The sequence below is a fragment of the Marmota monax genome, unplaced genomic scaffold (assembly GCF_021218885.2).
Source record: "Marmota monax isolate L192 unplaced genomic scaffold, Marmota_monax_Labrador192_F-V1.1 WCK01_AAM20220418_F8-fsc00286, whole genome shotgun sequence".
Lineage (NCBI taxonomy): Eukaryota > Metazoa > Chordata > Mammalia > Rodentia > Sciuridae > Marmota > Marmota monax.
In genome coordinates this window covers 1,263,235-1,277,367 of record NW_026692342.1, presented here as the reverse complement: position 1 = coordinate 1,277,367, position 14,133 = coordinate 1,263,235, and the positions used below count along the sequence as shown (strand labels likewise).

The following is a 14,133-nucleotide window of genomic DNA, read 5'->3' as shown; positions in this document are numbered from 1 at the left end:
CAGCCCCCCTTTTAATTTTTTGAGAAAGGGTTTCCGCTAAGTTGCTGAGGCTGGCTGATTTAGACTTGCAATCCACCTGCCTCAGCCTCCTTAGCCACTGGAATTATAGGTATGCTTTCTCTGTCATTTTTGAACTTGGTCCATGAAAATGAATTATCTGGTAATTATTATTGTTATTATTATTATTTTGTGGTGCCGGGGATTGAACCCAGGGCCGTGTGTATGCAAGGCAAGGCAAGCACTCTACTAACTGAGCTTTATTCTCAGCCCTCTGGTAATATTTTTTAAAATAGTTACCCTCACCAGTCCTAATTTTTAAAAAAACAAATTGTAGGGAATTATAATGCTTCATGATAATTTTTTTTTTTTTTGGATCAGGAATTGATCCAGGGCATTTAACCACTGAGCCACATCCCCAGCCCATTTCACTTTTTGAGACAGGGTCTTGCTAAATTGCTAGGAGCCTCACTAAATTGCTGAGGCTGGTTTTGACTTTGCAGTCCTCCTAAGTCTGGGATTACAGGCATGTGCCACCCTGCCCAGCTCATGATAAATTTTTAATCATTATCTTGTTAGCTTCAGTGGCCATAATATCCCTATTTTTCTTACAAGTTCAACATTAAATAATTCACCAGTTTTCAAACTCTTCTTCTAATTCCCTTATTAAAATGTTAGTTCCAGAAAGAATTTATGGACCATTTTTTCCCCAATGAAAATACCCTCCATCAGCTGCTTTTGAGACACTTCTGAGACTCCCCTCCCCTACTTCTTATTCCAAGCCAATTGAATTTGCAATTCTTTTAAAGGTAGAAATGCCTACAGTTTGTGTCCATATGGGTCAAAAACATTCTATAATGATAATGTTAGAGGACAGAACTGACACACCCTTTGTAGATAAACAGTGTTACAATTTGTTTTTCTCCTGTATGTGTGTATTCATTGCATTTCAGAATGCATGGTTTGCACAGAAGTTTACTAGTTTATGCAATTAAGAAATCAACTTTATTCTTATGAATTAAGGAAGTAGAAATGACCCTTCAGAGGGTCACAGAGGTTTTGAGTTAGGTTTAAGATAACAGATTTTAGGGCAGCATCTCCATTTGGCTTCCTGCCTCACATGTTGATATTCCCATCCTGAATTTGATCTGCTTTTGTCCCTAGCATTTACCATACTCGAAAACACCCAACATCAGCCTCAAAACAAAGTTGTTTAAACTCAAGAGTAGTTTTGTCCTATGCTTATAATATTGTCTATACCTTATGCAGGGTCAAGCAATAAATAAATATTTGCTGGTTTGTGTTGATTGAATGATTTAAGATAAATAAACAAGCTCAGATGCCTACTGGGGCCAGATAATGTAAATGAGAAAAGCAAACAGCAGGGAATGTTGGTGAACGGGAGCCTCCAGGTCCCTCTGAAGGGGGTGACTTCCACTTCTAGCCTACTCTGCACTTTTTGCAAAATGAAAGTGTCAGAGCTTCTGGTTTCCCTAGAGATGCTGGACATCTGAGTTTTTAATTCAGTCTTTCATTTTTTAAATTTGTTCAGTCATTCAATTTTTAGGTTGGGAATCTATTCAAACCTTTACTTGTGACATTTTGCAGAGCAACACTGTGAACCAAAGCAAACTCTTCTAGGAGGTCCACGCAGCTGTATGCAACCCACTTGGAAGCTCTGCATTCAATTAAGTTGATGTAGAAACACTCATTTTCTAAGAGGTTGTGATTGCTAGGAAGGCCTAGTTGGATAAGAGGTCTTGCTCCCTGTGTGATCAGGCAGGACGTGACTCTCTGCCCATGTGAAGCTCGGGCATTTTTCTCAATATCTATAAACCTCAGTTTTTGCACCTGTTAAGTGGCCGCGATGCTAAGAAGGACAGCTTTCAAGACTTGTTTGAGGGATAGAATGAGAAAAATGCAAGCCAAAGCTCTTAGTAGAACTGACCCTCTATTATATCTCTTAACTATTCCTAACTCTAGCACTCCTTTATACAATAATATTTAGGTACCAATCAAATACTGTGATAGCAATATCACGTTCCCAGGTATCTCATCCCTCCCTCTACAAAATATTTGAATGTTTTCTTATGATGATGACCCATTCTTTTTATCACCGAACATCCAGGAATATGCAATACCGACATATTCAAGGAGAACGTTGCACAGCTTTTAAAAATCATATATATTCCTACCCGGGGCAGAGAACCAGGCCCCTCCCACCACCTACCCGCACTCTCACCCCTTCCCAACGCACGCACCACGTGCGGGGTTCCAGTGTGCAGAATTCCCCAACACTCCCAATGCTTTATTTTGTTCTTGGACCTGATACTTTTTTCACCTGGCTTCGGGCACCCTTTCTACTGTTGGTAAAGTTTTCTTTTCACTTCCCCGGTACTATCCACGCTGAATTCTAAGTTTCCTTGTCCTAACCCTTCCCGGGGTTTGTTATTGCATAAGTCTCTAATTGCCAATTTATGATAAGGAGGAGGCGCCTGGCCTCTCCCCAACCCCCAGCTTTCCTCCTAGGAAACCCTGGAGTCTCTCGCCACTCCTAGCCCCCGTCGACAGCAGCCGTCTCTACCGGGGGTGTTCGTAGAACCTCAAAACCGACCTTTTTCTCCCATCCCCTTTTTAAAGGAAGTAACTGTGGGGCCGAGCAGGGTCCCTCCGGCCCGGAGCCCAGCGCCCCCCGCTACGGGTCGGTGCCGATGCGGGTCCGGACAAGTTGCGCTCGGCAGCCCTTTTCCAGAATTGCGCGCGCTCTCGCAACGGCGGGGACGAGCAGAGGCGGGACGGGGGCGGGCCCGCGTCAAGTATCGTTACGTCACCGGGGAAGTCCCCAGATGACTCGCGAGTGGCCTCGGCGCGGGAGCTCTGAGGATCCCGGCACAGAGTGCCCTCAGGAACTCGGCGCGCCCGGTGTCCCTGTCCCGCTGGCCGGCCCGGCGTGCAGCTCGCGTCCTGCGGAAGCCTGAGCTCCTGAGTCGGGGGACAGAGTTCCCCAGGTTTGCAGCGGAGATCGCCGCGGCGCCCGGGGAGATGCCTGGAAAGAAGGCGCGTAAGCGCGCGCCACCGAACCCCGCACGGGCGCCAGGTACCCAGCCGCTGGGGCAATCGGAGACCCTGGCGGGGCTGGGGTCGAGGTCGAAGTCGGGGCGGGTGGGCCCTCAGGGGCTGGGCGAAGAATGCCAGGGACTCCAAGGTCCGGCTATCTCAGCGCCCTGGCACGTGCCTTCGGGACGCCCCCAGGAAGTTCTTCTGGCGTTTCTTCCAAGAAAGCGGGACCCGCGAGGGAGGGAGCCCAGCCTTGGATTGGGATGCAGCCGCATCTTAGCCAGGCCAACCTGCTGCGTCCACTCTGGTTTTCCCTTTTCTCCACCTGGCCTTCCTCGGGGAAAAAAAGTGCAAGTGTAGGCGGCGCCCCAAAGGAGGTCATTGTCAAGACAAGCGAGGGCGGGAGAGGGCTCCGGGAGCCACCAGGCCTCCCACCGCCTCCCTAGGTGGCCCCTCTTCCCCTGGACCCCACCTCTGAGAGGATTTGTTCCCACCGTCTCCACCCGGCAGGAACAAAAACAGTGTTTAAGGTTGACACTGTCCCACTCAGGACTGACAGGGGATGGATGGAGGCCCTGCTAGGAATCAGAGCTAAGGAACTTAGGGGGTTAGTTAACGTTTTAACAATCGATATTGAAAGGAGTGGATTGGGGTGGGGGAGCAGGAAGGAGTTGACCCTCTTTCTGGGTACCCAAACCCCCTCCCTATCTGGCCAAACACTTGCAGCCCCGTCCTGTTTGGATCGGCCCTCCCCTTCCCCACTTGTAAATCTTTATAAATTTTACTAAAGGCCGCAGTTACCTACTAAGGAGTTGTAACAAGGAGAACAATAAGGGTCGTCTTGCTATTACATCAGACAACTATAGGCCACCATTTTCATTAATTTTATGGCACCTGTGGGGCATTAAGAGGAAGTGATACAAATGTGACCATGGCGAAGTTCGCAGTCACCAGGTTGCTCTTTGCATCTTCCTTGAGATAGAAAAGTTTTCTCACCTTTTGTGGTGTTGACCGTGTTTCTGAAAAATCTAACTAATTCGTAGTAGACTAACCTAGTTCTCAGTAATAAGGGACGACAATAATTCTCTCTAGCCTAATTATATATTAATAAATTTATTGGTGTGTAACTGCAATCCAAAAAAAATATATAGGAAATAGGCCTGGGAGTTTAACTCAATGGTAGGAGTGCTAACCTAGTATGGAGAGGCCCTAGGTTAATCCCAGAATAATTTTTTTTAAAAAGGGGGAAAAGTTTTTTTGTCCCCCACCCCCACCCAGTGAAAGGAATAATTTTTCCTCAATAGAGTTCAGGGCTTCCAAAATCATATGTTGAATGATATTTTTAGTGGACTGTATGTTAATATATCCCTCTTACTGGAAAGAATATGTGTTTTTAAATATTTCCAAAGTGTTTGAGCCTGGAGACCAAAAAATTATATACTACATGATTTATTAGTTCTGGTTGGAGTTAGAGAAGATTTCACTCAGCTCTTGTAGAGAAATTAGTTGGAATGTAGATTTAAGAGTTTGCTTTAATATATATTTATATTTATTTATAATATATAATTATATTTATATTAATATACACACACATACACACATACATACAGTTCTCATTAATTTTGAATCTAAGTAGGGTCTTATTTACAAAACAGACTTTTAAATATAAAATCAGTTTTTTAAATTTAATTTTTTCATTTACTGGGGATTGAACCAAGAGGTGCTTTACCACTGAGCTACATTCCCAGCCCTTTAAATTTTTTTGAGTCAGGGTCTCATTAAATTACCCAGGCTGTCCCAGAGTTTAGGATTCTCTTGCCTCAGTCAGCCTCTGGGATTATAGATGTTTAACCTACCACCCTCCATTTCATTTTGAGACTGAGTCTTGCTAAATTACCCAGGCTGGCCTTGAATTTGCTGTCTGCTGCCTCAAGTCTCCTGGAGTCACTGGGATTGCAGGTGCGCCACACCTGGACAGATTTTAAAATTTATATTTATGATGATCTCCTCTCCATCCCCACCCCACACACACTCTGGGGATTGAACCCAGGGACAGAGTACCATTGATTACATCCTCCAGCCCTTTTTATCTTTCAAGAGGAGGTCTTGCTAAATTGTATAGGCTTGCCTGGAATTTGCAATCCCCCTTCCTCACCCTCTGGAGTTGCAGGGATTATAGGTTTGGGTCACCTCTCATGATTTTTAATGCTCATCGTCATGATTTTGAAGGTGAAGAAGACCTTATGTTGCTCATTGAAATATTATAAAAAATTGGAAATACTAACTATGTTATTTTTATTGATGGCAGTTTAATTGGAAATTGTTACTAGAATTTTTTTATGAAAATAAGTTAATTACAGCACCTAAAATCTAAAAAGTTGTGAACATGTGTATTAAACTTATTTTCTACTTCATTCTTTCCAGTAAAGGCAATGAATTGTTACAGATTAGCTTGTAGGAAGACGTTGGTTTAGGTTAACAGGTAGATTTTAAATTATTTTAGCAAGTGTGGGCAGAATTTTGGAATAAGATTTTTTGAAGTGTTTTATGAGAAAATGTCAAGGAGTTTTTAAAGGAGTGCATAATGAGCTATGAAATAATTAATATTTGAAAAACAAATGTATGTATAAAAATGCAAGTGTTTTGAATATGATATATTTTTTCTGGCCAACTTTAAATGAGAGACAAAAAGGATAACCACAGTTGGCTGCCAGAGCTGGGTAATGGTACTGTTTATAGTATTTGACGTTAAATTTCCAAATCTGAAAGTAAGATAACACTGTCTCATCCTGGATTTTTTTTTTTTAAGATTATAAAGTTAAGTATATTCTAAATTTTTTTGTTTGAGAACCACCGTATGTTAGTGTGTAGTGTGTGTGTGTGTGTGTGTGTGTGTGTATGTATGTTCTAAGTCTATCTCACATTTTGGGGGACACGTGCACATAAAGGAAATTGAAGAGAAATGCTTCTTGGGATGTACAACTTCTCACTTATGTTAACTTTCTGGGTACCCTTTGGTCTAACAACTGTCAATGTTAATTTCATGTTTTGCTTTCCTTTTCAGAACTGGAAGTTGAGTGTGTTACTCAGCTCAGGAAAATTGAAAATAGACCGAATTCTCTGGGTTCTGTAGCAGAGGTCACACCTATGGAGATGCCTGGAAAGAAGGGGTGGAAGAATGAGCAGCTGACCCCAGTGACCCCAGCAGCCCCAGCATCAGCATTAACAGGTACCTGTCAGCTGGGGCCTTGGAGACTTGGGGCCTGGACCTCAAACTGTAAGATCCTCGGGGACCTCAGGGTCAGGATCCAGCCAGGTCTGCCCCTCTGAGCTGCCTTTGGGCTGCTTCTCTTTAGTTCTTCAGGGGGTTCTCCCAGGACAGCAAGGGAGGGAGCCTAGCTTAGTATTCCGACAGAGTTGTATTTTTTTTTTTTTTAAACTTTAAATTTTTGGTACTGAGGATTTAGCCCAGGAGTGCTTTACCACTGAGCCACATTCCCAGCCCCTTTTATTTTTTATTTTGAGACAGGGTCTCACTAAGTTGCTGAGGCTGGTCTCTTATTATTTATTTATTTGGTACCAAGAATTGAACTCAGAGTCACTTAACCACTGAGCCATATATCCCTAGTTCTTTTTATTTTTTCTTTTTATTTTTTAGTGCTGGGTATTGAATTCAGGGATGCTTTAACCACTGAGCCACATCCCCAGCCCTTTTTCATGATGCATTTAGAGATAGGGAATTGCTGACATTGGTTTTTGATCTTTTTGCCTCAACCTGCCGAGCTGCTGGGATTACAGGCTTATTTTTTGAGACAGGGTCTCAGTTGCTGAGGCTGGTCTTGAACTTGCAATCCTCCTGCCTCAGCCTCGCCAGTCGCTGGGATGACAGGTGGCTGCAGCTGTGTTTTAGTCGGGCCAGCAAGCTGCTTTCCCCTTCCCTGCACTTGCCCTTCTAAGGGGCCTCAGGGAAGACAAGTGCAAGCCCAAGCAGCAATGTCAGCCCAGAAGACTGTCACTGTCTTGAGCCAGGAGAGGGCTCTGGAAGCTACCTTCTCTCTCCTTTCATTTAGACTCCACCTCTGGAAACCTTTATCTTGCCACTGCCCCCACCCTAAGAAGAACAAAAGTAGTATTTAAGCTGGATACTGTCCCACCTGGACTGACTCCAGAGTTGAGGAGCCTAGGGGGTCTTCTCCTTAGTTAACATTTTAACCATTCATATTGAAAGGGGTGGGCATAGCAGGGGAGGAGGAGCTGGTCTCCAGTCTTATACATCCACCCCCCACCCCCATCTCCTTCACAGATTTTCAGGTCTGCCAGCCGCATCTCATCCCACCAGCCCCATCTCATCCCACCACTTCTTGTAAATCTTATCAAAGGCAGCAATCACCTGCTGTAAAGGGTTGTAAAAAGGAGGGCTCTTAGGGCTAGAATTCCCAATGGGTCACGCTGCTGTTATCATCAGACAATTGTAGGGCATGCAGAGGAAATGGGACATTGCAAATGTGACCATGGCTAAATTGGCAGCAGGCTGCTCTCTCTGGCCCTTTCTTGGGATGGAGAAGCTTTGTCCTTTTCTGTGATACTCAAAAGAGTTCTGACCATGTTTCTCAGACAACCTATCTATAACATGCTCTGGATTGACTTCTAATTCCTAAGAGCAAGAGACAGCAGAAAATGCCCCCTAAAAGACAGTAGTTCTGCAATAGCAATTTTTCTTTTAATATTTATTTTTTAGTTTTAGGTAGACACAATATCTTTATTTTTTATATTTATATGGTGCTGAGGATTGAACCCAATGCTTCATGCATGCTAGGCGAGCACTCTGCCACTGAGCCACAACCCCAGCCTCTGTGATAGCAATTTTAAAATTAAAAAAGATAACAGAACTATTTCCATTTTATTTTCTTGTGAAAAAGATTATTTTTTTCTGGTAGATTGAGGACTTCCAAAGTTGTATAGTGGATGATATTTTTCTTAATCCCCTTGCCTGGAAGGGAACCAAGGGCTCAAGTATGCCAGGCAAACATTCTACCACTGAGCTACATCCCCAGCCCTGGATGATAGTTTTTTAAAGAACTATATGTTAACATATCCCACTTACTGAAATGTAAATACTTCTCAACATTTGATTCTGTAGCCCATGAAGAATGGCATTTTGGAAGATTTATTAGGTCTCTTGGTAGGGGTTAAGAAAGATTTTACTTTTGTTCATTGAAATCTAGGTTTAAATATTTAGAGTATATTTACATTTTACTTTATTTTGAATTTATTTATTTATTTTTGAGACAAGGTCTTCCTAGTTACTTAGGGCCTGACTAAATTGCTGAAGCTGTCCTCAAACTTATGATCCTCCTGCCTCATCTCCTGAGTCTCTGGGATTATAGGAGTATGCCACTTACCCCGCTCATGGTCATTGTCTTAGAAAGTATGAACCAAAATGAACAACAACAACAAAAAACCCCGATTTCTCTTTGAAATATTAAAAAATTGAAATTGTGAGCAGTTTAGATTTAATGTTAATTTTAGGTAGTAAAAAGTTTACTTGGAAGTTAGATTATATGTAAGCATCATTTTTCTTTATTATAGCAAACTAATTACAGTATCTCAATTCTAAAAAGTAATAAACATGTGAATTAAACTATTTTCTGCTTCACTTTTTGTAAAGGCAACAGATTGGTACAGATTGGCTTTATAAGAAATTGATTTAGGCTGGGCACAGTGGCGCATGCCTGTAATCCCAGTGGCTCAGGAGGCTGAGGCAGGAGGATTGTGAGTTCAAAACCAGCCTCAGCAATTTGGCAGGACCCTGTCTCTAAACGAAAAAAGAGCTGGGAATGTGGCTCAGTGGTTAAGTGCCCTGGGTTAAATCCCAAGTACCCCTCTCCCCCCTCAAAAAAAAAAAAAAAAAGGTTGGTTTAGATTAAATTTAGATTTTCAAATTATTTTAAAGTAGACTTAATATTAGAATAAGATTTTATGAGAAGAAAATATCAGTTTTTTTAGAGGAAAAGATTTCTAATGAAGTGGAATTTGAGCTATGAAATATTGCCATTTGAAAATAACACAGTATTTAGAATTTGACTTATGTTCTCTTTAAATGAGAAAAGAGGATGACATCACTTAAATTTGATGGAGGCTGACTAATGATACCATTTGTGGTATTTGATATGCAATATTTTTATATTTGAAAGAAAATACTTGTCTCATCCAGAATGCTTAAAAAAAAAAAAAAGAGATTTCAGCTGGGCACCAGTGACATATGCTTGTAATTCCAGTGGGTAGGGAGACTGAAACAAGAAGATCACAAGTTCGAAATGATAAAGGATAGTTGTCTGTATTCTCACCTTAAACAATTTTTGTGAGTTGAAGTGGGTCAGTGTCTACATGCATATTCCAAGTTGTTACTCTCACATTAGGAAAACAGAAGCATAATGCAAAAAACAAAACAAACAAACAAAAAAGTAGATGTATAAAGGCATGAATTGGCATGAACATACTCTATATACAAAGATATGAAAAATTGTACTCTATATGTGTAATAAGAATTGTAGGGCTGGGGTTGTGGCTCAGGGGTAGAGCGCTCGCCTAGGAGCATGCATGAGGTTCGATCCTCAGCACCATGTAAATGTAAAATAAAGATGTTGTGTCCACCTAAAACTTAAGAATAAATATTTTTAAAAAATATATGATGCATTCTGCTGTCGTATTTAAAAAAATAAAATCAATAAAACTAAAAAGAGAAAAAAAAGAAAAGAAAACAGCCACAGATAAAGCTAAAATTTAAGAACTGTTTCCTGGGGTGGGTGCTCAGTTTGTCACCTGAATGGTCCTGTTAACTCTTGATAGTTTACAGTCCAGACTATGGTTAGTGTTAATTTTGATTTCCTTTCCTTTTCAGAGGTGGAACTTGAGTCTGGCATTCAACTCAGGAGATTTGGAGACAAAGTAAATTTCCGTCAGAAACTTCTGAATTTGATTTCCAAACTCTTCAGTTTAGTAACCTGACTGCTTCAAAAGCCTTTGGGTGAAGGGAGTACTTTAAAAAGGAGGTATCCCCAGTAGGTCCAATTTCATCAGAGGAGAGACTGCATTATAATTGAAAGGAATGTGAAAGAGCATTCACTTCCTTTTGGAAGTCTTTGGAAAGGGAAAACATAACAAGTCAAAAGATGAATTTCTGTAGGAGGCTTCCCAGAAATCATTCTTTGGGACGTGAGACCTTTGTGGAACCATGTTTTATTTTAAAACATGAATAGAAGAGCTTTAAAAATAGGGAAGTTATTGTTAATGCATTTCTTTTTTTGCTTAGAGATTATTCTAGTATTTTTGTTGAATGTTGCTGCCCAGCCTGGTGTAACAAGAGTTGACAAATGATCATATTGGGCAGTGGGGAAGAAGTAGCTCTGTGTTTTTGCTTTTTCAGTTTGTTTATACATTTAATTATGGTAAAAGAAAACATTTCGTTCCGATAACACTGGATGTTATTTAAAAATTATCATTTAAGAAAAAGTAAAGTTCACAGGGAACATTGATTGCATAGGTCACTACAAAATGTAACATAGTTTAATTTTTTTTTTTTTTTTTTCAATTCAGACTGTATTGTTTCTGTTCAGGTGACCTGTAAGTGTGTTCCTGTGAGCATTAACTGCGAGTGTGAAAAACTAGAAAGTAACTTTGAAAACATTTGATTATATAGTGTCAGTAAAACTCTAGCCAATTGAATATTAAATGATTAAAGAGTTTGGTGATTTCATATGACCAAGGATAATAAAAAAGGAACCAAATGTCCTCTCCCTCACCCCCCAGTACTGGGATTGAATTCATGGTCTCTCATCACTGAGCCCTGTTTTTCATTTTATTCTTGAGATGAATCTTGCTAAGTTGCTGAGACTGACTTCTAACTTGGCAGTATCTCTGGCTCAGCCTCATGAATTTCTAGGACTGACTTTTTAATTGGTAGAATTAAAACTTAGTAAAACAAATATTCACAGAAAGTTTCTAAAAAATTGAAGATGCCCTTCTCACAGTAGTTAGCGTGTGCATCCTGCAAAAAGTGATCTTTTAAAAGAAATTAGGACATTTTCATAATTGGGATATTATCAAAAAAGAAGAGGAACAGATATTTCTCATTCAAAATAAAAATTTCATACAGATATGAAGAGATATCTATATATATGGATATCTGTATAATTTACATTAGAGTAATATGAAGGCTCTTTGAAGAGTTTCGTCAGTGTTTTTTATATGAGCTGTAGACATGAAACTAAGTATTCAATAGCAAAACAAACAATCCTATTAAACTTGGTCAAGGGATTTGAAGAGACATGTCTCAAAGGAAGACATACAAATGTTCAACAGATAGAAGATTCCGAGTGGATGCTCCAGTGGTGCAACCGGTTAACACATTGGTACTTATACAGCAGAAGAGTCTGAGAAATGCAAATGAAAACCACAAGAACCTTATACCTGCTAGATTGGTTATTTTCAAAAAGATGAAAGATAACAAGTGCAGGAGATATGTGGAGGGGAAAAGGAAACTTGATCTACCTTTTCTGGTTTTGTAAGTTAGTACAGCCATTTTGGAAAACAGTATGAAAATTCCTTAAGAAACAGAACTATAGTATGATCCAGCAACCCCACTACTGGGGTATATATATATCCAAAGAAATTGAAGTCAGTATGCTGAGGGGCTATGCACACTCCTGGGTTTGCTGCAGTGTTATTTACAACAGGCAAGGCATGGAAACAGCCTGTGTCCAAGAGATGACTGAAGTAGTATGTAAACACAATGAGTATTATTGAGCCTTAACAAAGGAGATGCTACCATTTGTTAAAGTGAATGCGGTGAATCTAGAGGACATGCACAGAGATTAAATGCCCTTTGATCTCATTTAATTTGATCAAAATCAAATTCTGACCTGAGGATGGTGATTACCAGATAACCTGAATTTGGTTGGAGAAGTGGGGGTGGGGTGGGGAAAAGACTACAAAGTTGGAAATGAGTTCTGATGTTCTGTTGTGTCATTAAATAGTTAATGTACATTTCAAAACAACTAAAGGAATTTTGTGTGTTCTTACCATGTGGAAAGGATAAATATTCTGATTTTATCATTCTACAATGTATCTATATATTAAACACATTTTATATACAATTTATCAATTAAAAATAAAACTAAAAAATTAAAAAAGGGAATGATGCTGTGATTAAATTTGTCAGAAATTTTATTTATCTTACCTATTTATAATTATTTTCCATTTGGTTTGAAAACATGTATTTCATTTTTGTGGTGAGGCAAGGGTTCCTTAATTACTTGAGTTCTTAGAGTGAGAATAGCAATGTAGACTGTAGTAACCTTAGATGCAAAATTGTCTCAGCATCTGTCTTCAGTTTTAAGGCTTGTTTATCACAAAAATTCGTGTTTTTTTTTTTTTTTTGCCTAGAGGCAAATGTTCTGCCATGTGGGTATTTAAGGTCTGTAACTATTTATATGTACATATGAAAGTTGATACTGTGTCAATAAACAATTAAAATTGAATCACCATTCTTCTTTGTGCATTTATTTTATTTTTTTTCAACGTGTGAGCTACCAAGTGTTCATTGTCAATCCAAAATATTTAAACGGCCTGACTTCCAGCAGCCGGCTTCACCTGGAAGCACACCGCCTCTCTGCAGCTTTGTGGTAGGAATAGAGACTAAGGTGCATTTGGTTTCTTCTCTGCCGTCGAGGGGCTTGCGCTTTCATTGAGGGGAAACAGTAAAAGGACCTTAATGCCAGGCGTAGCTCTGGAGGGATGCTGATCACGGTCTGATGAGGGGTCTAATGACTGCACCGTGCACACTGCCTCGGTCGGACCCGGACCCCTCTGCCTGGCGAGTGGAGCCGCCGTGCAGTTTCGGTCCTGGTGACCACGCTTCTCCTGTGCCCAGCGCGAGCGCAGCAAGGATTGCTTCATCAGGAGCTGGTCATGCAGAAGTAGGTGCAGCTCGGCGGCCGTCCTGTTCCGAGTGTGAGAACTGGAAGATACCGCTGGTTTGTAGCTCAGATCTAGGAGCCGCATCTTTACTCCACCCCTGCCTGCCCTCCGAAGTCGTTGGCAGACGTCGTGGAATGTAAATTGCTTCCCTTCGATGAAGTGGGGAGGGTTGTGTAGTGCGGGAGGAGGAGGGGAGGGAGCGTTTGGCTTAAGAAAGGGTGGGGCAATCTGCCTGATTGCATTTGAGGCATATTGCGAGAGTAGTAGCCTCTCCGAATAAACAGAACTGTTTTGCTAAAATACAGGAGTTAACACATGAAGACTTAGGCATGGATTTCACAGACTTATTTTTTATTTTTGCGATAGAGGGGATTGAACCCTGGGGCGCTGTACACTGAGCCCCAGCCCCAGCCCTTTTATTTTGAGACAGGGTTTGGTTAAATTGCTGAGGCTGGCCTTAAACTTGCAATCCTCCTGCTTCAGCCTCCCGGCGTGGTTGGGTATATAGCCTTGTGTGCCAGCTAGCATTCATATTTTAATAACAACCTCTTCTGTATACTTGAAAAGTTATGTGTGTATCTACTCATAATTAGTTGTTCTTAAGTTGAAAGATCCTTCTGCAGTGATTTGGGGTCTAGCCTTCCTCCTAATGACTGCAACCTCTTCTCCGCCAATCCTTGGGCAGGCACAGCAAAAATGGTGAGAATCTTGTTCTCCTTCTAAACCTTTTGTCAGAGGGAGCAAAGCATCAGGAAGATAAAAGACACCCTAAAAACAGTGAAGACTGGGAGCCATGTCATGCAAAAAGCATTATTGTACTTTGGAATCCTGAAGCTGGACTTTTAATACAAAGCCATTGGTGAGCTATGTGACATTGGCAATGAGTAACTCTGAATCAGAGTTTCTCTGAAATCAAGAGACCCAGATCATCCTTCAGGTCCTTTGTAGTTTGAGTCAGAAAGTGGTACATGGCAAAGGAGTCTGAATCCCCACTCCCCCATGAGCCCCTGCTCCTGTTCTCAGTTCAGATAGCATAAGAAGGAAGAGTGCAAAAAGAAGGAGAGTGAGGTATGAAAAGGAAAAAAATTAATCATTTTCTGG

General features: G+C 41.0%; 1 protein-coding gene and 1 pseudogene across 1 annotated transcript; both read left to right on the top strand.

Annotated features, from left to right (window-relative positions):
* LOC124090910 (large ribosomal subunit protein eL27-like) overlaps positions 1–2,975 on the top strand; it is a 64,073-nt pseudogene extending 61,098 nt beyond the window's left edge.
* Pmaip1 (phorbol-12-myristate-13-acetate-induced protein 1) lies at positions 2,851–12,585 on the top strand. The gene is made up of 3 exons (XM_046441726.2): positions 2,851–3,094; positions 6,119–6,283; positions 9,956–12,585. The coding sequence occupies exons 1-3, from the start codon at positions 3,040–3,042 to the stop codon at positions 10,060–10,062; spliced, it is 327 nt and encodes a 108-aa protein (XP_046297682.1). The 5' UTR covers positions 2,851–3,039; the 3' UTR covers positions 10,063–12,585.
* Positions 12,586–14,133: the final 1,548 nt, after the last annotated feature.

What these genes read in the sequence shown, in the direction of transcription:
- Pmaip1 (XM_046441726.2), top strand. Translation starts at nt 3,040, where the DNA reads ATGCCTGGAAAGAAGGCGCGTAAGCGCGCGCCACCGAACCCCGCACGG. An exon ending in GAACCCCGCACGGGCGCCAG is followed by an intron (nt 3,095 to 6,118) that starts GTACCCAGCCGC and finishes TTTCCTTTTCAG; the next exon opens with AACTGGAAGTTGAGTGTGTT. An exon ending in CCCAGCATCAGCATTAACAG is followed by an intron (nt 6,284 to 9,955) that starts GTACCTGTCAGC and finishes TTTCCTTTTCAG; the next exon opens with AGGTGGAACTTGAGTCTGGC.